The following is a 25,483-nucleotide window of genomic DNA, read 5'->3' on the forward strand; positions in this document are numbered from 1 at the left end:
GTTTTCTCTGTATTATTGTATGGTCTTTACCTTACAATATAAAGCACCTTGAGGCAATTGTTGTTGTGATTTGGCACTAAATAAATAAAACTGAATTGAATTTTGACCAAGACTGTTGACTTCATTTATCTTTCTAAACTTGCTCCATCCTTTAAAGTTTTTTTCGTTCTTGTTTGCAGGTCATCGTATGGGGTGACTATGGACGTATGGACCATAAATCATTCATGGGAGCAGTTCAGATACTGTTAGATGAGCTGGACCTGTCCAACATGGTGATTGGCTGGTACAAGCTCTTTCCTCCTTCCTCACTGGTGGACCCTACTCTGGCCCCACTGACAAGAAGAGCTTCCCAATCCTCACTGGACAGTTTCTCTCGATCATAGCAGCGTGTGGACTGATAGCGTTGTTGTAGCAGCCAGTGTTGCGATTACAGGTCACGCCCCCCCGGTTACACTGCATGCTTGATGTTGTGTCTTCTGAGCCTGTTTCTAGGGGTGCAAACGTGATCCTGTGTTTTGAGCAAAAGCGTCACGCACACTGTGCATGTGGCGAAGCGTATCGCGAGCGCCTGGTAGCAGGGATTGCCAGGTGTTGTTGTTGTTGTTTGGAGGAAGCCGGAATGAACTCCTTAGCACGAGGAATCCGTCAATTCCAGGTTTTCATCCAATTCGAAGCCATGGGGGTCAACACTGGGAACCTCTGAATGAGTTCTACAGAAGCCCTTTTCGAATGAAAAATCTGTGTGTTGCTTGATTTTATTTTTTTTCCTGTGTCGTTTTCATTTCTTTTATTTACTTTTTTCTTTAAATGTCAGTGTACTTGTCTCTGAAGGGGGTGACAGTGTTTCTAACCAGATGCTTGGTCACGCCACGCCAACAGACCTAGCCGTGTAGATGGAATTTTCGAGACCATCACTTTGGGTGAGGTGTGTCCCAGCTTGTAACCACACTCCCACAGACCCCAAAAAGAAAAAACCCTGCATACTCTACATATATCTACCCGTTCAACCCATACTGGTAAAGCACCGTAAAAGATTAATCAAATGCCACTTTAAAGTGGCTGCCCTCAACACCCCCTTCCCCCAAAAAATAAATAAATACAGTAACAATCCAAACTCCATGAAAAGATGTACAATCTTACCATATTTCTTTCTCTGTTGATATATTGTATGAAAATTAAATGAGATTTTTCTTTTCCCTTTTTTTAGTTTCTTTGCATGGACACAAATTTAGCTGAATAAAAAAAGAAAGAAGAAAATTATTTTCTTGAGGCTGTAACTTGCAAAAAAAAAAAGATGAAAATAAACAGAATCAGCCATTTTCAACAATTTATATTATTTTTAAAGAAAATTTTCACTAGTGCATGGTTTTCAAGGGGAGTGAATGCAACATCGTGACTGAAAAAAAAAAGGACATTGTTTATCATTCTTTACACCATTCATGAATCTGCATTTTGCAGACATGCAGAAAAGGGGAACTTAAGAATTATTTAACAGAAAATGTTTATGTGACAAAAAGTGATAATGAAAATAAATGTAAATGATCTATTTCATTGTAAAAGGCTAATGCCTTATAAAGATAAACATAATGTGCAAATTGTACATGTTTCTCTTTTTCTTCCTTTCCCAGGGTACTTCTCATCGTACTATTCATTGCTACCATTGTTCAGTCCCCTGACATCGTCCAGATTTTAGGACTGTTGGTTACTTTACAGTACTGTATCGTTTCACTATGTTTGTTTTCTTCCTTCTTTTGGATTTGGATTTGTTTAACAAGCATGTTGAAAAGGGTCTTTTGCAACATGGCTTGGGCACACCTTACAGTAACTCAGCATGTTTTGATAAAGATGATATTTGGAATTTTTGCAATTTCTTGTACAGTGCATGTCAACTTCATTACTTTTCTCCCTCACCTTAAATTGAGCTCTATGGCAAATTAGTTCTTGGTCTTCCTGGGCCATTTATTGAAGTTTTAACAGAACATTCCACCCCACCCGAAAGTCACATTTTCTTTCAGGTTTTTGAGGGAAAAAAAGAAGAAGAAAAAATATGACAAGGAAAATATTTTATATTTAATGGATGCTGGCGAAACAGTTGTGATTGCAAGTGTATTTTATTTCAGTATTGTTGACGAACATGCAAAAATAATCTGTACTGGTACAGCAAAGAGGTCTATACCGAATCAAGAGACGGCAAACATGCGCGACATGCGTGTTGCCATGGTTCAATTTTACATCACTGTTTGTGAAGATGAGCTAATCACAAGTTGAAATAATAAGGGATATTGCCACAGAATTTTTTTTCTTGTTTTAATGAAAATGAAATTACTTTACTATATTTTTGTTAGTTTTATTTAAAAGCCAAGACCAGTTTATTTTTTATTTTCTATTTTTAGTAATTAACAATACTTCTCGTGTCTGGGAAGTACATGAATCTTATAGTTGCAGTATGTCTGAATGAAACTGAATTGAGGCATTGTTCCTTTTCCACGTGAAGATAATGCATTTTAATGTCAGAGAAAAACCTTGTCGCTTTAACAAGCTACAGTATATATTTTCATTTTCATTGTACATACCTTTAGATGTCAGAATTTGAGTAAACAAGCTACCACAAGTAGACTGATAGATTCTTTTGGAAGAGGAAAAATGCCTCATGATGACAAAGACATGTTATTTATCCTTTTGAATGCCTTTTCATTTTCTCTTTTTGGTGCAATGTGTTAATGCCAAGGCTATGTCTTGGTTAAGTATGGTTGAGTACAGAGATTTATGTAAGTTATTTTTCAAATTAAAAATAAAAAAAATGATATTACACTGATGTCAAGAGTTGAGTGATGATCAAATTAACGCACACTCACACACACTACATCATCTTTTACATCAATGTGAATAAGTTGCTCTTTTTAGTTGTTTATAGACAGATTCTGATTTCATTTATTGACCTAACTGCACAATGTTGCCAGTTAGGTCACTTTTCTTCATGCAATAATGGTAAAGGAATGGTTCTAAATTTCGGTCCTTAGGATGGCTTGTTTTAGGTTTGTAGGTGTTTCCCCATTCCAAAACACCTGAATGAAGAGCTTGGAGAAGACATGTAAGGTACAAATGACAAATGTGATATCCACCTTTCATTTCTAAAGTTCCACACAGTGTAATGAGAAACATTTAGACACATAGAAACCCATGCAATCACACATGCATGCTATTGCACATAAACCATGCATGAGCACAGACAAAGAAACACAAAAACACAGTTCTTTGTGATTTGTTGCCTGACGGTGGTTGTGGCTCACCTCCTCTACAACAACCCGGAGTAATTCATACAAATCAGTGACTGATTGGAAGGCTGGGGGTTCAATCCCTGGCTGCTCCAGTCTGAAGATCCTCGGGCAAGATACTAAACCCAAATTGCTCCCAGTGTGTTCATCAATGTGTGTGTGAATGTTAGACAGAGGGCACTTAGATGTAGAAGAGGAGTTTGCCCAAATATGTTTGTTAAATGGTGAATGTATTGTATAAAGTGATTTGAGTGCTTAAGTAGAGTAGAAAAACATTAGCCATCAAGTGGGACTGATTGGAGTCTTTGCCAGGCCGATTTTGGCCCCTGGGCCCTATGTTTGACACCCTAGATTTAAAGGTGTTTTTTTTTTTTTTTTAGTTTTGCTTTAAATCCTGTCCTCTCTGGCAGCTTTTGCAGTCAGAATAGCCAAACACACTTTGCTTTTCCAAAAACAGTTATAAAAAAATCTCTGTAGCCTCCTCTTATTCATGTGAATCTTTTATCTGTTCATTTATTCATTTCTATCTGTGTTATTTCAGTTATTGCATTAAAAAAATAAAAAATAAACATACAGCACATGGAATAAAAAATTAGAAAATACACAGACACGTGAATCCACAATCTTCTTGTAGTGTGAGTGTAAATGTGAGAGAGAGAGACTGTCTGTGTATGTGTCTTTGTCACAAACATTTCCTAATCTCTATTCAGAATCTGTAAGCACAGGAGTCTTTACACACTGCTCTTTTGACTTTGCATTTATTCAGTATTCTCGTTCATATGTGTAGTCAGATTATAGAGGTTGACGCCTCAAATCTGTTTTCTCTGCGTTGACTGCAGAATGTTCTTGGTGGTGGAGCGGATGCTGGTCACAAACAGTTCATTTCCTTTCTTTGTGAAATGGACTCCGTCTGGTACAAAGATTGTGTTGTCGAAAAATTTCAAACAGGGATGTTCAATAATCACCCCTCCAAAGCAGTGGGCAGCCTTTCTCATGGTATGGTTGACAATCTCCCTGTCCTTATTTATCTTCCATGGACTTCCATACCTCCACACTTGGCGCTGATTGATGCAGGAATAAGCAATCGTCATTGAGGGGAACTCTTTGTGCAGTTGCATCAATTCCATCTTCATTATACCAGAAAGTTGCTGGGCAGACATGAGTCCTAAATCATTGCCACCAGCGTGGATAATCAATATGTCAGGCGGGCTCCGTGTAGATAACTCTTCATAAAAACGTGGAAGGACGCCGCTCCAGCCCATCCCTCCTTTGCCAAACCATTGGACTTTGGCATTAAGTCCCAAATTCTCTCCAAACTTCTGTCTTGCTCCGAACTCTCCTCTTTTGACGTAGCTTGAGCCAACGATCCAAATGTTTCTAACTTTCTGGTCTTCTGGCCTCTTTTTCTCCATCCCTTTGCTTTCAGAGGATCTGGCATCATTCTGGAAACTCGAGGCCGTATCATTCAATTTCTTGCCTTTGAGTCGGATCATCGTGATAGCGGCACTTTTTTGGATGCTTGGTGGTGTCACAGCTGATTCATTCTTGTCTGTGTCTTTCTTCATCCCTTTTCTTTCTGAAAAGCAGGCCTCAGTGATGCTTCTGCAGTTGGTTGAAATCTGACTGAAATTTCTTTTCAGTACAAATTTCTCTCCACAGATTCTGCGTTTTCCCCTTGCTGGGGAGGAGCTGTCAGCACTTCTGCTGCAATTTTGTGCAGCATCATGCTGGATTCGCTTTCTCTTTAGTGGGAGCTTGACAGGGTTTAAACCCAGCTGATCTTTCTCAGACACTGGCGACAGGTTTTGGCGCTGCATTCTTGTAAAAAGATGCTACACCACTTGGCTGGATCCAATAAATACAGCAACAGTTTTCCTGAAGCTTGTCAGTGTATTCACAATGTTTCTTCCCCAAAAAATTTTCAAAATGCGATATTTAGACACTTAAACAACGAGCTCGGATTTTTGTTGTGCACTCACGAAGGAAGGGCAGTGAAATGACTGAAGCCTCTGCTCTATATGGGTATTTCTGTTCCGTTGTAACGTCATACACCTAGTAACTCTCAGCAGGCAGACTGCAGCTCTTTCATTTAACAGACAAACATTCTGCACAGTGAAGATGTTTTTATTTGAATTTGTTTGTTTTTGGAGTTTATGGGATGTTTTAGAGAGAATTTTTGCTTTCCCATCAAAACACAAATAAATTCATATGAATACGTTTAAAGTGCACTATACATGTAAACAGTGATTATTTACTCATATTGAGTTAACAGGCTTTTTTCCTCTCAAATATGTGATTATGGATGCTTATTTCATGTAATAACTAGACCATTTGCTGTGGCAAGTACATACATTTGATTTTATGTGACTGTGACAGAGTCTCATGTTGCAATGAATGCGTCCCAGTCAGTGTGCAGATACAGGGAATCCGTTTAGATGTAAATAAAACCAGTGTTTCTGTGTCAGGGGGCAGGGTCTGTGAGTTTGTTTAGTACTTTTGATTGTTATATTGAAATCATGTAAAGTTCTTGTGTTATTATTTTAGTTAAGGTTTACTTGCGTTTTGATCTAGTTATGTTTCTTCTGTGTCTCCTTGCTTGTGTCTTTTGTGTGCCCCCTGTCTCCCCATGTATTTCATGTCTTCGTGTTGCATGTTCTATTTGTCAAGCTGGTGTTGTCTTGTCTACGTCCCTTTTCTCTTTCCTGTTTTATTGCGAAGAGTCTGGTGTTCCATGTTAAGTGTGTTTAGTTGTACTTCCCCTGTGGCGTTCAGGTTAATTTGTGTCAGCTGTTTTCTCCATTACCCTCCTGTGTATGTAAGTCCTCTTTCTCACTAATTCATTGTCGATTCATCTGTTTTCCTCCCTCCACGTCACGTCAGCTTTCTCATAATCCTGTTCAGGTCCATGTTTCTGGTTTTCTTGCACCTGCTCAGATTTATGTTCATGTTTCTCTTGTCATAGTTTTCATAGGTTTTAGTTTTACTTCTCGCACCTGTTCGCCTTGCTTTGTTTTTGTGTTCATGCTTTTTCAGCCAAATCAACGGCTCGCTTTTTGATTAAACTTCATTTCAGTCTCTCCCTTGTCTGCTTTTCGGGTCCACACCGCAAACACACCGGCTGCTCTGTCGACAACTTACTTCGGTTAATGTTTCAATTCAACAGGTCTCTCCTTGACAGGGTTGTGCAAGTTTTTTTTCCCAATTAAACCTAAAAAAAGGCATCTATTGTGTCTACTATGAAGGAAAATACCACAAGATAGACTTTCTGAAGTATTATTTTCTTTGTCTGAAAAATCGAAGCCTGTTCTAAAGGTAATTAGCTAAATACACTCGCTAAGTATTCAGGTCACGCTCACAAATCAGTGAAAATGTTTTCTTTTTATCACCTCTCTCTGAAGCAAACATTCAATGCTAGCCTCAGTGTGTGAATAAAGTACACAGAACTTAATGTGCTGACCAAGACAGTGCTGAAATTCTGATGTTAAGCATTACAACATTGAGGTTTTGCAGATCACATGACCACTAACCACTTAACGTTAAGTTGCCTGGCATTTTGGACATGTGACAAACATGATGACCATATAGGGTCAAATGAATACAGTCACACGGACCTTCTAATTCTATTGAATATTAGGATTCTCTGAAATCACCTACTCCTGTAAAAGGGTATTTTATCATTGTTTCTGCAATATGAATATGTTACCCTAAATACACAAAATTATTAGTATTCAGTCCACTCACACATTCGTGCAATACCACCTTGAAATTCTTAGTAAAGCATTAGATTTTTATGTGAAAAGGATATTTCAGTTGCACACACCCCACAGTCATAATTCAGCCTCTGTTTACTTCTGCTTGTGGTTGAAAAATAGGGATGACTACAAAATGACTAATGACAAAGGCAAGAGTCTTCCTGTTTCTGTCGTATTTAAGGCGACTGCGCTCTACATGAATCAGAAGAGCTGCTGAGCTTTATACATCAGGCTACTACTTCGCCTTTCTGTTCAGCACAAGTGTCTTTTCGGGCACAGTAGTTACTGAATATATTGTATTTGTTAATGATTTTCTTATAACCTGCCATTTCATTCCAATTTTGCTTTTGCTTTTCAACGTCTACTTTAATATCCAGGATGCTTTTCTCATGGATTGCAGTAAAACAAAGCCTTAAAGATGTGGGTTTTCAAGCTGTGGATGTGTTCACCACTGGTAAAAGGGATGGATTCAGAAGAACAATCCTTCTCCTCCTCATCTGTAGCATCTCCAGCCTCCTGCTCAGCTCCCTGCTCCTCCTGTACCTCCTTTTCGCTCAGGACTATGAGCTAGCAGTGGCTGGGGGGATTGCCGCCTGCTTTGGGACACTGCTGACTGTTGCCCTCTTCCTATCAAAGAGAGTAAGGTGTTTAGGGACTCTTTTTGTTATATCCATTTTCATGAAAAAGAGTAGGAACTTGCTGTTAACTGCTGGAACCAGCTTAGTGGTTCTTAAGAACATCCGTAACACTCTGGAGAACCTCTCGCTGCTGGTCAGGAGTATGATTTGCAACCTGAAGGCAAAAAAAGCCTCCATCATTGCTCCATTTACTAACTATGTTCAGATGTTGAAGTGGATCGGAGACATGCTCAAAGGGGTTACAAACCTGGGAGTAGTGAGATTTGACTCCCAGCTCAACGTCTCTCCAAGATTGGAATCAGAAGAATTCAGGCAGAGGCTCGCAGGAGCAGAGCAGAAGCTCAACGAGACTGTTAAATATGCACAGGCCCTGATGAATACAGTGAGCTCAGTGACCGACAGGATGTTTCCTGCCATCAGCTTCCTCGTGCTCATGATGTTTATAGCATTGCACATAAAAAAATACTGCAGAGACATGAAATACAAAAACAGGTTCATCAGCAGCAAGTTTGTTCATTTTGACGAGAAGCAGAAGGCGGAAGGAAAATCCCACGTCCTTCCCCTCACGGCAGAGGAGGAGCAGCTGTACACCTTCATTCCCTCCGCCCGTCCCACAACAAGAGAAGGGAAAGCTATGGTGAAATTTGGAATTCCAGTTGTCTCCCATTTCATAGCTTGGGTCATATTCATAACTGTGGACGCCTTGCTGTACTGTTTTGTTGACATTGTTACAGCAAGGTTATCAGAGCTGGAGCCATTCCACATCCCTTTGTTAATGAGCATCAAAGTAAGTACACCGTAGTAAATATTTATTTATTTTTTAAATATTTTCCTCATCTCAACCACAAAAGACTCACTTGTTTATCCTTGCAGGGAATTGCAACTTTAATTGGAATGTCTCTTGGACAAGAAAATCATGAAAAAGACTTTTCCTACTCTGTGACTCTGTTTGAGAAGCAGTGCCTCCCCAAACCCAAGTTGTTGCTATATAGTTCTGTAATTCCACTGACTGCCATCCTGCTCACTCTGCTTGTTATGGCTCTGATGTCAACCAAAGTCTCCCAGCTAAGGTTGATGGTCTGTGAACAGTTCTTCCCCTCTGCTGCTGAGGAGAGAGTGGAGTACCTCCACGGCAAAATCCTGAGGAAGAGATTCAAAATGAGAAAGGAGAAAAACAACTGCAGCCTCAGGTCACTTATTACCAAGGTGCATGTTAACATATTGCTTGAGAATAACTATTGCAAGGCAAAAAAAAAAGGAAAAAAAAGCCAAATCTCTAATTATGTAGTTTTTCTGTTCTTCTTCATCAGCCATATTTCTGGTTTCCGCTACTGTTTCATTCTAAAGAGGATCCACAAAGTATCCTGTGAGGAAAATCTTCTCCACACAGACACTCTAGTGATGGCGGTGCTAGTCCTGGTGCAGACTGACAGATCAACATGGATGGTCCATGGATCTCGCGGAGAGAAATATCAGCCTTATACTTTAGTCTGAATTATTGTCTGAAGGCCAAGAAAAATGCCCAGCAGATTTGTTTTCCCAAGTGGATCCTTACGGCTTTACCATACTGGTCCACTTGACTGATCTTTATTTATTTATTTATTTATTTAAAGTTTTAAGTTATTACAGTCGGAACAGACATGTCCGGGGAAAAGAAAGGGAAAGACGCAGACAGGAGAAGTTCAAGAAAAGGAGAGGGAAAGATTAAGAGAGGGGAAGAGGGACAGTGAGAAAAGACACTACACATCTGTTAAAAGAAGAAAACAAGCAGAACGAGAACAACCTCCCCACCAGCTGAAGAGGCCCCCAGTTCCATCGATGCACCAGAGGCCCCCCGCACCAGGGTTGGGCCTCCGTGCATGCACCCACCCACAACCTCGGTGACACACCAACCAGGACCCAAGCCCCAAAGGCCCAGCCAGAGCCCCAGCCCGGAGGCAGAGCACGCCCAGAACCCCAAGTCCACTCTGGACCCACCCAGAGTTCAGCTAGACTACCAGGTCGGTAACCTTCGTCCGCCAGCACAGACCCTCCTCCAGCCCTGCTGCAGGCAACCACCAGGAAAACACCACCCAAGAGCCACAGATCCCCATTCAGTTCAGTACCACAGCCCCCAGGTTGAGTCCCCCAAGAATCCCCAGACACCCCAAGCCTGTACCTACCCCCACATCAAGCGCAATAATGAAGGCGGGAAGACTAAAATGATCTTTCAGACGGTCTCTATAATGGTTAGAATTAGGATTATTTTTATTTTTCCAGTTCATGAAGACAGTTATCTTGGCAATGCATACGTTGGTGAGAACCATGTGGGCTGTATTCATCTATGTAGTGAGGTCATCCAAGATGCCCAACAAGTGGACTAGAGCGAAGGCTGGAATCAGTGGCGGTCCTAGCCTGTTTGGCGCCCTGGGCGAACACTCCCTCTGGCCGCCCCCCACCACGATGCTGCCCTGGGCAACCGCCCGTGTTGCCCATATCAAAAACCGCTACTGGCTGGAATGTTACATTTCAGATACTTTGATAAGTCTTCACATATCCAGCACCTAACCCTCTGCACTGGTGGAAAGAACCAAACAGCGTAACTGTCAGGTTTATTGCCTTGACAGTGTGAGCAGTTGTTAGAAGACATAAAGCCCATCTTGAATATCCATTGACCTGTATAGTGCACTCTGTGTAGTATTTTGTATTGTATTTTGGTCTAAGATGACTATTTTGGAGAGTGTCCAGTATATTTTAGACAGTAATTTGGGGTTTTAAGATTAAGAAATTGTACCACACATGATTGTGTTTGTAATTCAACTTGATTAGGCTTAAACTTTTTTTATTATAAATTTAATTTGTTGATATTCTAAAAATCTTTTCTTGTTAATCCCATACTGTACAACTAGTCTGTCAAATGGAATAAAGTCCTCCTTCTAATATATATTCCAAATATTTAATTCCTTTACGACTCCAATCTGGGAGGTTAATCATATTATTTTTCTGTAGTATGTCAGTTTTGTTCCAGATAGGTGTACATTCGCATGGGATTAATGAAGACTCAGTCATTTTAAGAAACTCCCATCGTGCTGTCAGAGAAGAGCTGATGTCGACTCTTTTAAAACATACATGTAGTTTGGTGTTTGAGCTGATAAATGGTAGGTCCGAAATCTCTATATTATTGCATAGTGCCTGTTCTACATCTAGCCAGGGTGCATCTAAGAGCGATGTTTTAACCATCCCCAGTGTTGGTAAGGGTACTTTTGAAATGTCTTCCACTACAGATTACAGACTACATGCCCCAAAATGTAGTTTGTAACGTATTCCGTTAAGTTACTCTGAATACTTTGATTACTTACTATATTGTCATGCTTTTTACAACTACATGAATGTACTTTTGCTGTGTGATTTATTAATATTACTGAAGGCTACTCGCCATACCAAAACCACCTAGATTTTTAAATCCTAATATAAAATCAGTGCCAGTAGGGTGGACATTAGGTGAGGCTGCAAATTTTGCAACGATCTCATATAGAAAACTTTCAGTGTATGTTATTTCAAAATACATCATAATACATTTCTCTTCAATTGTTTTATATTATATTTAACATTTAGCAGAATAAATATGTACTCTTTGCGCCCCAGTTCTCACCTGTAATCCACCACCTACTGTGTCATTATTATTCAGAAAACTAGAGCCGTATACTACTATTTATGGCATCACGTGACAGCTCAGTCTACTGGTAACCGTGGCGCAATTAAAGACCATAAGCTAAGAGGTATTACCTTGATTCAACAGAGCTGCAATGAGCTCTCAGCCATAGGAAATACATTACTTACCTATTACATCATGTTCATTATATAACATGACAGAGGAAGAATTTTATAATGAATCAACCCCAAACTATGATCATTTTGCCACTATCAGTTGTGATGGTTGCAGTCATTCCTGCTATGAATAAACACCTAATTATGTTTGTTACATAAAATATCAAATAAAGAAACCGCAGTTATAACCTCGCTTCTGCATTTTACCTCTGTGCAGAATGTAGAACAGCGATATTTGCTTACATAATCTAAGACAGATGTCATTTGCATGTGCAGAGAGCAGCACTGTGCTCTTCCTACTTATGCACTGTCACCGTTCATTAGCATCATGCAGGTGCTGTTTCTTCACTCAGCATAGGGACAGGTCACAGCCTACTGACTTCATAATGCAGACTGTGACAGGTGAGAAATGCAGTGATGTGTGAATAGGGAAAGGTCAAAACTGCTATTAATGTGTATTCCTCAGGGTAGTGTAGCCCAGGTAAATACTATTAGTTTATTACTGTCTTATTGGTATATACACAGTTTTGAGAAATCCCTTAGGCTGTGTTTGTTCATTATGCATTAATATTTGCAAAAAAAACTTCCTTTATTTAACAGCTTATGACAGATGTTTTAAGTAGTAGAAATCCTATACTATACACTACATGCTCAGTATATTTATTATCATTCTGCGTACTTAAATACTTAGTGGTACACACACGCTACATAGTAGTATGCTCAAATCATATCACTCAGCTGCAGTTGGAGAGGCGTCACCACTGGCTCAGCCTTGTAGAATTGAGGAAAGTCATGATTAATATATTTACTTAATATATAATTCCTGGCAAAGTGAGAACATATGCTTAGCGGCCACTACATTAGGTATACGTTGCAAAGATGCCCTTTTACCTTTAGAAATGCCTTCATTCCTCACGGCACAGACTCAACAAAGTGCTGGAAACATTCCACAGAGATTTTGCTCCATATTAACATGACAGGATCTTGCCGTTGCGTAAGATTTGTCAGCTGCACATCAGTGATGCAAAGCTTCGGTTCCACCACATTCCAAAGGTGCTCTTTTGGCCTGGGATTTGGTGACTATGCAGGTCATTTATGTACAGTGAACTCACTGTCATTTTCAAGACACCAGGTTGAGATTGTTACAGCCTTGTGACATGGCACATATCAGGCTGGAACCAGCCATAAGAATGGTGTTACACTGTTATCCAACCAATAGCCATTTGGTTGTAACGAGTGGTTATTTGAGTAAGTCATTTGAAAGGTCTTTCTTCACTATTCTGATGCTCAGCTTGAAGTTCAGAATACTAGAATAATAGATACTTTGAGTTACTCCCATACTTTGGTTAGTTAAGTATACCTCTTCAACTGCAGGTTAAACATTTTCATTGCTGTTACAGTTAGCAAGACTAATTGATATCACCATGTTTGGCAAAACCTGATTCTTAGAAATACTGTGATCACTTAAAAAATACTTTGGGTTACACTAGTTAAAGTGTAAATATTTAGTATGAATCACTTCCTCTGTGTTTAAAGCTTGAAAACTCAAGTTATAGCCAGGTCACCATTTTAAATAGGCTCACCATTCACTGTACAATACCCCACCATCCCCCAACCATCCTTTGCACCGTTTAAGAAAAGAGGAAAGAAGCATTCTTGCTTGAGGATGAGTAGGCATTCTGTGACTCACACACTACCACTGACCCGTGTGGCAACCTGATAAGCTCACACTATGTCTCAACTGGCCCTGTGGCATAATAACATGCCAGCAAGCCTGCCCCAATGGGAAGCTGCCACATGATGCTCGATGACAGCCGCAGACCTTTTTTACCACGAGAAGGAATGAATGCAGTCCATACATGGGCATAGATGGAGTGTATAATGATGTGTGAGCCTGCTGAATATGCAAACACAGAGTCCGTCTGGGTCAGCAGAGTAAATCTTATTACCACATGCATGTCAGTGTATTTTAATGAATATTTCATCAAAGGGAAAGGATGCTTTTGGGTGAGAGACAGTTCTGTTACCAGTGGCAACTGGCATTTTAGAAGATGGGGGTAAAAAATGCAAAAACATGCTGTGAAGAAGAAAACTCAGGCATAATTACACACAGCTATAAATGCTGATTTACTATTGTTTTAGAGCACAGAACACAATATACAGTGAATTTGTTTGTTTTTTTCTATTTAGAGACTTTTCATTTACTAACCAGGAACTCATGCATAAACCCGATTTGCATTTCTTATGGTGAGTTGCGTTATTACATAATGGTGTTAGTAATAAATGTATAGTTTGCAGCAGCAGAGTTGGTTTTTGTGATCTGTGTACTGAACAGAGCTGGCTGCAGATACAGCTGTATGTGACTCAGTTTCCTCTTCCAGCGGAGCATTGACTCAGGCAGAAATTCAACATGTTATAACCCTCATATGCTTGAAATGCAAAAAGCTACTCCAATGAAGGTTGTCTTTGAGAAAACACTTGTTGTTTGTGCAATGGGTAGCTTCTGGGTTGCATTGTTGGAGATTTAAGGTGCCCTTTAAGTTCCCAGGTATGTGTTCAGACAGAAATGACTTTGCCTTCATATGGCTTTCTGGTCACAGCTGTAGGTTTCCTCACCTGCAGGTCAAATACAAAGCAGACAGAAACATTAGGTCATCCTGTGCGTGGTATCTACTCCCAGTCTGGTTGCTTCAAGTTCATAATTCTGAATTAACTATGAAAAGTGTTTTACAGCTAAGCGGTCCTGCCAATGTATGTCCTCTGTGCAATTCATGATCTGCACTTGGAATGGACACAGGAAAATATCAGTTTTAGCAAATATCAGAAGTAGACTGAGTCAAAATCACACCTGAGTCTGTAGTCTGTAGTCTCCTGTATAGTTCATCTGATTGAGATATACTTATTTGCAATATTCTGGGTAATTTAATCCAAATTTATATGCTTACAGCATATATGACGCTACAACCAGCATCCAGTTTGCTTACCTCAACTGACCATAAATAGTAAATAAAAGAGGGAACAGTTAGGCTAAAGGCTTTTACACACCAGATGTGTAAAAATGGTGTGAATATTTTGTGTGTTAAAGATATTTTTCAGACTCACCTATGAAAGCTATCGTGATACAGCCTGAACTCTTGGACCAAACCCTGAAATTCTCCCTGATGCTGCCCTGGATGAACCCAGAATCTCTGTTTCAGGGCCAGCTAATCATCGCTTGATGTCAACTTGATTTTTTTGAGTGCATTTTTTCAAGAGCAAATTTTTTTGCAAAATCGCAACACTTTTGTATATGTATGTGTATGCACTACCCATTAAGTTCACATCCAAAAAATGTGGAACTTCAGTGACACTTCTGACGCTAAGACTTTACTAACCTGCTCCCGCTGCTTGATTCTTTTGTAAACAAACTCAGAAAATGGTTTTCTGTGGATGAACTGGCCATGTCCTGGTGACACCTTCAGCTGCCCATCCTCATACACCACTTTGCCTCTGGAGATGGTAATGACAGGTACCCCATGACACTCCATACCCTCAAAGATGTTGTAGTCCACAGCCTGGTGATGAGTCTTGGCAGATATTTTCCTACATAAAGATACATTGGCAGCTTTAAAAACAGTCAGTGGAGGCTTTTTATGAGCTAAACTCATTGGTCACATGTAGCCTGCGTTAGATAATTGCTGGATGCTTTCTGAATACCAAAGAAAAGGATAAATCTATTGTGAAAACTTAATGCAGTCCATCCTCATCTGAAACTGATTGAATCAGGCCAAGATGTACTTGCAGTTGGTTCACTGTGCAGCAGTAATATAATGTATTATTCAAAACTTTTGCTCATGTGAGGCTCTTAAAGGCTCACTAAGCACATACACTAAGCTTCTTTCAGACAATAAAAAGGCACCTCAACATTTTCACTGCTGCCTATTACATTATTGTGGCATCTATCCAAAGGCTGCTGCGTGAGCACAGCCACATAATATTGCAGCATAGCCAGTATCCAGATATAAAAAAAGACTGTGCAAGCTGGAACCTGATGGGAAATATGAACAAAGAAACACAAGAGCGGCAACATTTTTCAGTTCTCAGCAAAATAAATTTAGCATAGCTGTGATGGAGTTTAGTAGCAGAAATTATTAAAGTAATTTAAATGGTGTACAATGACAATACTGCTGTTAAATGTACACATGTCGAACTTTGAAACAGATGGCCTACAGCAACAGAAGACCATATTGGGTGCCACGCCTGTGAGCTAAGGACAGGAAACTGGGGCTTTAGTTCACACGGGCTTGCCAGGTTTGATTTATAAAGAAATGATAGAATTTCTTCGTTTCTTAGTTTTTAGTTTCTGGATTAAAATGTAAAAAAGGTACACCTGTTCAACCAACAGCTGAACAGGTGTATATGATCAGCCAAACACATGAAAGTCACCCAATGTATTTATGCATGTTGACAAACGTCTGAATTTCTGATGTATACAGCATCAAATTAATGGGAGTTAATGTGAATTTGTGGCTGTATTATCACAGACAGATTCCATATAATTACTAACTCGAGCCCATTCAATCAAAAACTGAAACCAAAGTTGGAATTGACTGGACCAACAAACAAAAATATAAGAGAGAGAGAGGAGTGGGCAATCTGCAGAAAATGACTGATCACAGCAGCTTTAAGTTACAACATGTATATTTGCACAACTACGTGAAGTAAGTTGATTAGGACTGTAGAAAATCTCTTCATAATAAATGTATGAAATGCTCTGCACAGTACAAACTGATGATGTCGAACAAATAAATCACATTTGAGTGAAAGACCAAGTCAGCAGGGAACAGCAAAGTAAGTGTGACTCAGCTGCTTCCATGAAATGCACCGGATGTCTTTCTTTCTTTTTTCATTGACCCCTTTTACTCTCCATTCACAAACATGTTTCCTGTGGATTTGTGAAGCCAGACACCATGCCTAGTGTGCACTGACGAAAACAAGATGTGTCCTCATTATTCAGCTCACCCAATTATGAGAAACAAGTCAACTGAGTGAGCTTCCTAGGGATTTGGGTTTTTTTGTGGGGGGGAGGCGGTTATGCAACTGTTTGTGGCCCCTGGTCCCGGATGTTATGAAGTGACACTTGTGCTGACGGCAAATTAATTACACAGTTTCACAGATGAATTCACTGTGCAGCAATCAAATACAATGCGCTCTCATGCTTGAAAGGCATTATGACTTCCACAGACATGCGCATATGGTAAAGACACAACTTAAATGGACAACAGCTGATGTCCAGGAGTGACAGGTCTGAGAGGAAAGACAAACTGGAAAGCACGTCATAGTAACAACTGTGGAGTTTATTGGTCCTGACATAATCTTTTTTTGTTGTTTTTGTATTATTATCAGTAAATTCATTTACAGAAAATTACACTGGGGTTTAATATGCTCTTCATCAACTCACATCCACAGTGGGTTAGATCCCTGAGGGACGCAGCCCAGATCCTTCAGCAAACAGAGCGGTGCATTGCTATTTCCAGGTCATATAAGATTGTGCTACAGTACACATGATGCTGGAACGCAAACTGTCTTCGTTTGTGCTTGTGCTTCACACAACAGCTCAAATAATACAACACAATCACATGACCAGTTTTGCGATATTCTGAGCACATTCCTGAAAGCAGCCATAACGCCGTGTATTCTGCACGAAGGAAATTGGTTTAGCTCCCACATGAAATATTCGTCAGTTTCAAAATTCTTACCATGACCCATCAGCATCGTCTCACTCATGCCTTATGTAAGTGTGTTAAAATCTTTTCCTAAAAATATAAAATTACCAAACAGCAATTTAAATTTTTTTTAATAGAGTGATGAATTTCATTCATATGTAAATTGTGTTATGCTTTAATTTGCAGCTATAGATAAGTGATGACATACACCGACTTTTGGATGGAGCATAGACGTAATCAGCTTATGTGGAGGGTTAGTGAGTGCGTTAGTGTTGACGTGGCACAGGATGAAAGATAGCTCTTCTCTTTTTAGGTGCCTGTATCTGTCGCCTACATGCTTTACAGCTAAACTTAAAAACCTTATCTTAGTTAGTGAAGTGCCTGGCACCCTTAAGACACGCTCTCAAGTGTGCCAAATGGTTCAGCATCACCGTGTGATGGAGCTCTGATGGAGACAGTGGCGACGTTACCATTTTTAACATCAGGATTTGCATTCATAATGCACTTTTAAAACTTTACGTACACCAGCTGAAGGCTTTCTTTCACTGCTCGATTTCTAAAGATTTCTTCCACACTGCTGAATGACCTGAGCTGGAGTTCTCACCTGGTCATCCTTGGGTCCCATATAACCACATCAGCATCCGAGTTCTTGGCGATTCGGCCTTTCTGCGGGTAGAAGTTGAAGATTTTTGCTGCGTTGCTGCTGGTGACAGCCACAAATCGATTCTCGTCCATTTTGCCACTATGCTGAGGGGAGAAGAAAATGCACAAAGCACCCAGTTTGAGTTAGGGGGCCACACTGGATGACAACAATACACAGAATTAGCAGACAAAAGGTCAGTGCAAGCAACTCATTTCTGCCAAAATATCATCTAATGTGTGATTTGTAAGCACTGTTGCACAAAGTAAATCTTTCCAGTGGCCTTGGGGCAGCTGAGCTGATACACAGTCCCCACAACAATGGCCAGAAAATGCAGTGCTTGCAATCGTGCAGCCATCTGCACCTCTGGGAGTTTATTGTGTGTTGCAGGAAAAAAGAAATACGCATATCATCCAAATAATTGTGAGAAAAGTAGAATTATTAATATTTGATAGTAAAAACAGTAACCCAACATTAAACATCATGGCACGCCGTCATGAATGCAAATGGGCCAGTACAGAGTCAAAAATGTGTATTTGCTACTTTTTGTTATGCGAACATTAACCACATGGCATCTTTAAAACTTGTTGTCAAGAAACCGGTGCTTTAAAAAGAGCCAACTAAAAAAGTGAGTATATCCTTAGTACTAACCACTCCTTTTTCCCAGATGACAGACATTCTGTCCTCGACACCGTTCACACCGTTAGGGATCTTGGTGAAGTCGTCCTTGCCCAGGGCTTTCTGGCACACAGAGAAGGTGCAGTTGTCCGTCCCTGTCACGCTTAGATCATCACTGGCACAATGAACAGAAGGAAAATGACTGTTATGTCCAAACTGATGATGGAATAACCTAAAAAATGTATCAGTAACCTTGAGGGTCACTTTGGTCAATTCTAAATCCTCACTCCCAAAAAAGTTGCGACAGCATGTCAAATTATCAAATCTTATAAACCTTCATTTTATTCACAATAGAATATAGAAAGCTCATCAAATTTTTCAACTGAGACATTTTTACTATTTCATGGAAAATCTTAGTTCATTTTGAGCTAATTTGGAGCTAACGTATTTTGCAACTAATTAAGTTAATTGACAAAAGTCAATAATGAGACTGGGTATAGAAAGAGCATCTTAGAGAGGCTGAGTTTCTCATTAGTAAAGATGGGCAGAGGTTCACCAATCTGAAAAAAAAAAAACTGTACGAATTGTGGAACAATTTGTGAATAATTTTCCTTAACATAACATTGCTAAAGCTTTGAATATTTCATCATCTACAGAAAAAAATATAACTAAAAGATTCTGAGAATCTGGAGAAATCTCAGTGCACAATCGATAAGGCTCAAAATGAATATTAGTTGTCCCTGATCTACAGGCCTTCAGACTGAATGATTTAGTCATAGGAATAGCTGCACAGCCTCAGAAACACTTCCAGAAATCACTGTTGTTAACACAGTCTGTCGTACCATTCAAAATTGCAAGTGAAAGTTCTGTCATGCAAAGATGTCATATGTGAACATGATCCTAAAATGCTAAAATCCCCACCTTCTTTAAATCCAACAGACGTGGTATTCAATGTTTGTGCTGCAAAAATGGCTCTTTGTGCCTCTATCATTTTAAAGATATTAATAAAAGTTTCTCAAAGGTCAATGTGGTTGACCTTGGATGAACAATTTGACCAAACAATTTTTGGGCTATTTTTATCACATGGAACAATGACAGATACAAACTATGTATTTTTCAAGCTGTTTAGGGTTTGGTGCTCCAACCTGAGGCCTGCTGGACCTAACTCGTCAACAGAACCTCTGATTCAGGTCCAACTAATACGCACCAAGTGGCATGCTTTTAAATTACTTCAGAAATGTTCTTTTATTAATATTTTCAAAATGATACCAGCACAAACAAAAACTGTAGCAGCAAAAAATCAGCAAAAACATAGTACAATTGATCCAGATACATTTTGTCTGATTTGGATAAATCTGTATTAGCTGATTCTGCGTGGGATCACATGGGATTCTGAACTTCTAAACTCCCATAGCCTAAAAAAATCTGTAGCTGTAGCCAAAATACAAACCGAATTGAATTTCAATTCAACTCAGTTTCATTTATATAGCACCAAATCCCAACAACAGTTGCTTCAAGGCACTTTATATAAGTAAAGACCCTACAACAATAGAAAAAGAATTCCAACCATCAGACTGTACCCTATGAGAAACCACTTGGTGAAGGTGGGAAGGAAAAACTCCCTTTTAACAGGAATAAACCTCCAGCAAAACCAGGCCCAGGGAGGGGCAGCCATCTGTCACGACTGGTTGGGGGTACGGGGAGAGAGACAGGAAAAAAACACACACTGCACTGAATAAAAACCACCAGCAAGCAATATTGCTGGACTTTCAGTTCTACCTACTTAGCTAGTAGGTCCATAAGGTACCCAGGTGTGCTGGGGTCAGGTCTAAGCGGAGGACCCATGACAAAACCAGCAGCATGGGCCCAGTCTTTGTGCCAACAGTGGGTACCATCAGTGCCCAAACCAGCTGCAATTGGCTCCCCAAACACTACACGCCCTGTTCAGAAAGAAAGAAAGAAAAAACCTGTGTCGGATGTTTACTAAAACCGAGTATACTTTATCTGCTCGAGAGCAATCAGAAACCTCATGCTGAGATAAAATTCTCAGTGGCTTTATTTTTTGCCATGGCAACAAAAAACAAAATGTGCAAACACTGTATAACTCAATATTTGACTAAAACATAAAACAAAGAAAACTGAAACCAGTTTTGAAGCTCATCAGCTCTCAGCCTCACCCTCTTTAAACAGCAGGAGGGAGGAGTCCACACTCACCATCTCTGCGTGCGTTAGACACAACCTTGGCGGCAGATTTACTCATGACATGAACCACATAGAGCGGGCAGTTGACAGCATGGGCGATGGTGATAGCTCGCTGGGTGGCTTCGGCCTCCACCTCTTCTGGCCGACACAGTTCATGGCCCTCTGGTCCTGTGATGCCCATGGACAGCATCTTCTTAGCCCCCTGTCAGTTCACAGCAGGGACAACAAGTCAGGATTAAAGGTTAAAGGAGATGGAAGGTTAACACGGCACGGTGGCACTTCAAGGCAGAGACGGACTGACCAGACAGTCAGATTTATACTTGATGAATCTATATTGATTCGATTGAATTAAAATTTGCTACTATGAATAACAACATGTGAGTGCCTTACTGTAGTGCTGGAAAGACATTTAACACACTTCCAAGCAGCAATAATACAGTATTCATGTTGCTCTGAGCAACAACAGATCCACGAGTTGTTGTTGAGTATTTGCTACCCCCTGGTGGTAGTTTTTTGCCATGACACTTGAAAAAATGCTGGAAAATGCACATAAGAAATAACAGATCTTTCTCATAGTGGGGATTTTGACTGTCTGAATGTAGCTGCAGTTCTGTCTAATATTAATAGAAATTACATCGTTAATTTCCAATTCATGTCAATTCAGTGAGCCACCATGACTATTCCTATCCCTCTGAAACTTGAACACCTTAACTGGATATATGCTATCAATTATACCTATGCTTATCCTGACATAACTTGTCAAAATATCTGTGGGGAAGGTTTCTGGTGACAGATAATGACAGATTTCATCTTTTTTCCTTGGCATTGCTCCAACATCGCGTGTCACGGGGCTTTCAACCAACCTTCTTCATCTTCTTCTTTCAGGGGTAACAGCGGACCATCTGCCTCCATCCCAACATATCCCTATCCTCTTCTGTCAAATCAGTCCTCTGAATGCTTCCTTTATTACACCCATAAACCTCCTCTGAGGTCTTCCTCTTTCCCTCCTGCCTGGTAGCTCCACAAAGTTCCAGTATATCCACTATCCCTCCTCAGCGCGTGTCCAAACCATCTCAGACCTGTCTCTCTATCTTTGTCTCCAAACTGCTCAACCTGAGCTGTCCCTCTGATGTACTCGTTTCTAATCTTGTCCTTTCGGGTCACTGCCAATGAAAATCTTCAGCCCTGCACACCTCCGGCTCAACCTCGTGTCTTTTTGTTAGCTTTACCTTCTTCGAACCATAAATCATAGCAGGTCTCACTACCATCTTGTAAACCTTCCCTTTCACTCATGCTTCTGTCCTTCTGTCATAAATTATCACTGACATTAGTCTTAATCCAGCCTCGACTCTCTTCCATACTTCTCATGCCATTGCTTTGAATCACTGACCATCCATAGACTCATCTTGTCTTCACTACCACTACTCCTTGGATGTTCTCCTTTCCACCTGTCTCCCTCTCATTCACACAAATGTAATGTGTGTTGCTTCAACTAACTTTTAATACTTTTCCAGAACATACCTACTGCATGCTCACTATAGATCACAATGTTGTGTGCAAACATCATAGTCTAGACATAGACTCCTGGCTGACCTCATCTGTCAGTCTATCCATCACCACTGCAAACAAGAAGGGGCTCAGAGCCCATCCCTGACGTAATCCCACTGCCACCTTGAACCCTTCTGTCACTGCGCTTCTCACCACTATTCCCTGTCCTCATACATGTCCTGCACAACTCTCACATGCTTCTCTGCCGCTCCTGTCTTCCTCATTCAGCACCACAGTTCCTCTCTGTTCCTCACAGCCACAGTGTTTGTTATTCTTTGGACACAAAGTGAAGCTTAGCTGCCATCAGGGTGAAACATTAACTTAGCATTCCTTGTGGGCTCTGGTGTGTTTATACTCTGACACTGATTACCTGAGCTGCACTTACAAAACCTTCACTGACAGAAAATCAAAAACAGCATAAAGGCTTGTGTTGTTTAGCTTTAGTATCTCACCACGCTTAGGTTGTTTCATTTCTCAAGTTAAACTCTTGATATTTTACAAAAAATAACCATATTGCTTAAGTTTGGAGTGTCAAATATCAGATCTACTTTACTATTAGCAACTTTTTCCCCCCTGTACAGTATAGGCAATAAGTAGCTGTAAGAAAAAAACAAAAATTGTAGCTCATTAATACAAGCAACTTCTTTTTCAAAATCTGTTTTCATTTGTTTCGTGTGGTTCACACCAACCTCTGCAATCAAATCTCCATTCTCAGCATGAACCTGAGCTATGGCTCCGACCTCCTTACACTGAGCAAAAGCAGCATATAGCTCAGAATCCTGCAGCATAAACACATCTTTATAGGCCATAAACATCTTGAAGGAATTTACTCCTTTCTCTCTGGCCAGAGTCTCCATCTCTTTCTTGACCTAAAAAAGAAAAATGATTGTAATAAAGGAGACATGTATGGAGCTCTGGGGAAAAGGGGGCAGCAATATTTGGACTGGGCAAACCTACTTGACCTAGTGTCATTAGTTTTAGTGTCTAGACAGTAAATACTAGTAGTCTACTAAAACAAAAGGATTCACTCTCATTCACCTTGTCACTCCACCATGTGACCGCAACGTGCAACGAGTAGTCGCAGCAAACTTTGGGATCAGCCGTCTCACGCCATCGGTCATGAGCCTCCAGAAGAGACTTGCCCTTCTGGGGGATGACAAAGTCCAGGATCATTGTGGTCCCTCCTGCCAGAGCAGCCTGGTGAAATGCACACATTACCACAGAGAAGTAAGCAAATGATTAACCTGTGAAGTAGAAAATGCTGGGAAAAAAGTGATTTGAGTGTGGCTACTAGTCCAGATGTTAAAAACAATCATCTTTGTGAATGGTGCCTGAATAAACAATGATTGATAGATTTCTTATTGTCACTCCCATTAAAATAACACCTGATACAAATGTTGAGAAGTCGTGGGCATCAGCTTTACAATGACCTCTGATCTGATTTTGTCCTGCAGATTAATTCTTTGCGGGATCAAGAAGATTTGGAGCCACATAAATGAAACTGAATCAAACTGCATTGAGAAGAAGGCTAACTCTGACAACAGAGTTACCCCCACAGTTAAGAAAAACAATTTCCCAACATCTAACCAACGTCTCGAGGAGGTAGATATATCAGTGTCAAAGAATACAATCAAGAGAGGAATGGAGACATGATGGGAAGAGAAAACTGTGGAGAAGGAGAGAAACAGCTCATGATCCAAAGCACACCTCACCATCTGCCAAACATGGTGGAGGCAATATTATTGCATAGGTATGTACAGCTGCCAGTGGAACTAGTCAAAGTGTTTATTGATTTGTGTTTTTGTGACTGCTGATAGAAGCAGCAGGATGAATTCTGAAGCGTTCAGGGCTATAATCTCTGATCAGATTCAACCAAATGTTGCAAAATGGATTTGCACTTCCCACTGCTCGAGGTAAAGGAAGGGGATGTTCTTCAGTGGCTAAATCAGTCACCTGATATCAACCCAACAGAGCATACTTTTCAGTTATTAAACACAAAACTGAAGGTAGAGAGAGACACACAAACAACCGAACTTGACTGCAGTAAAGGCCTGGCAGAGCATCTCAAGAGAGGAAACACAGCATTCAGTGATTTCCACAGCTTCTAGACTTCAGGCAGTCACTGACTTAAGGATTTTCATCCAAGTATTCAAAACAACTTAATATATGAAATTATTTTTGTTTGTCCAATTATTTTTGAGCTTCTAAAAGTGTCTGTCTATGTATTTTCCTTCCCAAAAAATTATGCAATATTTTGCTTAAATTCCCTGAATTAAAGCTGTTGTCAAATGACGCAAAACTGCATACTGATGCTATTTTAAGACAGAGGTGATTCTCAAGTCGCTGTAGTGTTTTATTCATATTTTATCCAATATTCATTTGATTCTACTCTCAAATTCCAAATTCAGCTTTTGATTAAAAAAGAAAAATAGGACTTGCATCCATCGCATGCACTTCCACTTCCACTCATAATAGGTGAAGGTGATTACTCTTACTACCAGCTTTTTTGATTTGCTAAACATAGCCAAACATATCTTGCCAAGCAACATGAAATTAATATGACAGATTCATTTTAAATGAAACTCTACTTTGGTTCCAATATGGAAGTCGTCCACAGCTCTGGTTCCCATGAACGCCAGTTCCATGTGCGTGTGCGTGTCGATGCCACCGGGGATCACCAGTTTATCGGTGGCATCAATGACTCGCACTCTTTTTGGAATCTGAAGATTCAGTCCAACCTCAACTATTTTCCCATTTTCGATGTAAACGTCGCCGATCACGGAGCAGTCCTCGTTCACAACTTTGCCTCCTTTAATCAGGATCCCGCTGGGCTCTTCCATTCCTGCTCCGCGCAACTCAGAGTGTTAGGACTGCGTAAAGACACAATTTGCGCAAACTGAACCGATCTCTGCGCTCTGACGCTGAGATCGTCTGTGTGCAGTGGAACCCAGAAGCTGTGCCAAAGAAGCTACGCAGGTCAACTCCAAAGTTCATATGAGATGTCAAAGGACAGAAACGCCCCAGGTCAGTAACCCAAAAAGATTTGGCCTTCCTAATAATGATTTACACTAACTCGGTATGCATAAGAATGTGGAGAATATCATAGAAGTCTTGGATGGACTGACTCACTGTGTGCCAAAACTGAGCCGATGTCTTTAATAACTAATAAATAAGTAACTGTTCCATATGTAAAATATTGAAATGTGTAGCATAAATTTTCTCATAGTGAAAAGCTGAGAAAATCACTAAAACGGTTATTTTTTCTGAATTGTTATTAATCAGTTCAGTTTAATCAATT

The 25,483-nt window shown here is 40.2% G+C and overlaps 3 protein-coding genes across 16 annotated transcripts in view; 2 read left to right on the top strand and 1 right to left on the bottom strand.

The window, feature by feature from the left end:
* The window catches only part of rims2a (regulating synaptic membrane exocytosis 2a), a 157,004-nt gene extending 154,189 nt beyond the window's left edge, over positions 1-2,815 (top strand). For all 14 annotated transcript variants that reach the window (XM_080307861.1, XM_080307871.1, XM_080307860.1 and 11 more), the window contains one exon: positions 180-2,815. In XM_080307861.1, the coding sequence (XP_080163987.1) occupies positions 180-383 (204 nt within the window). In that variant the 3' untranslated portion in view covers positions 384-2,815. The remainder of the gene's footprint in view (positions 1-179) is intronic.
* A 4,419-nt stretch (positions 2,816-7,234) lies between these two features.
* Positions 7,235-9,251, top strand: dcstamp (dendrocyte expressed seven transmembrane protein). The gene is made up of 3 exons (XM_026183775.2): positions 7,235-8,452; positions 8,539-8,871; positions 8,976-9,251. Exons 1-3 carry the CDS (start codon positions 7,406-7,408, stop codon positions 9,033-9,035), a joined length of 1,440 nt encoding a protein of 479 aa, XP_026039560.1. The 5' UTR covers positions 7,235-7,405; the 3' UTR covers positions 9,036-9,251.
* A 4,174-nt stretch (positions 9,252-13,425) lies between these two features.
* Positions 13,426-25,154, bottom strand: dpys (dihydropyrimidinase). Its single transcript, XM_026185277.2, has 9 exons — positions 24,774-25,154; positions 23,224-23,382; positions 22,875-23,054; positions 20,650-20,839; positions 20,219-20,375; positions 18,469-18,610; positions 17,782-17,924; positions 14,847-15,054; positions 13,426-14,088 (listed from the first exon to the last, which is right to left on the bottom strand). The coding sequence occupies exons 1-9, from the start codon at positions 25,023-25,025 to the stop codon at positions 14,029-14,031; spliced, it is 1,491 nt and encodes a 496-aa protein (XP_026041062.1). The 5' UTR covers positions 25,026-25,154; the 3' UTR covers positions 13,426-14,028.
* Between the last annotated feature and the right edge of the window lie 329 nt (positions 25,155-25,483).

This window comes from Astatotilapia calliptera, chromosome 11 (genome assembly GCF_964374335.1).
Source record: "Astatotilapia calliptera chromosome 11, fAstCal68.1, whole genome shotgun sequence".
NCBI lineage: Eukaryota > Metazoa > Chordata > Actinopteri > Cichliformes > Cichlidae > Astatotilapia > Astatotilapia calliptera.

Coding starts and splice junctions, on each gene's coding strand:
- dcstamp (XM_026183775.2), top strand. CDS start 7,406: ATGCTTTTCTCATGGATTGCAGTAAAACAAAGCCTTAAAGATGTGGGT. Junction 8,453..8,538: donor CTTTGTTAATGAGCATCAAA/GTAAGTACACCG, acceptor TTATCCTTGCAG/GGAATTGCAACTTTAATTGG. Junction 8,872..8,975: donor TCAGGTCACTTATTACCAAG/GTGCATGTTAAC, acceptor CTTCTTCATCAG/CCATATTTCTGGTTTCCGCT.
- dpys (XM_026185277.2), bottom strand. CDS start 25,025: ATGGAAGAGCCCAGCGGGATCCTGATTAAAGGAGGCAAAGTTGTGAAC. Junction 23,383..24,773: donor ACTTCCATATTGGAACCAAA/GTAGAGTTTCAT, acceptor GCATTTCACCAG/GCTGCTCTGGCAGGAGGGAC. Junction 14,089..14,846: donor GAATCAAGCAGCGGGAGCAG/GTTAGTAAAGTC, acceptor TTTGACCTGCAG/GTGAGGAAACCTACAGCTGT.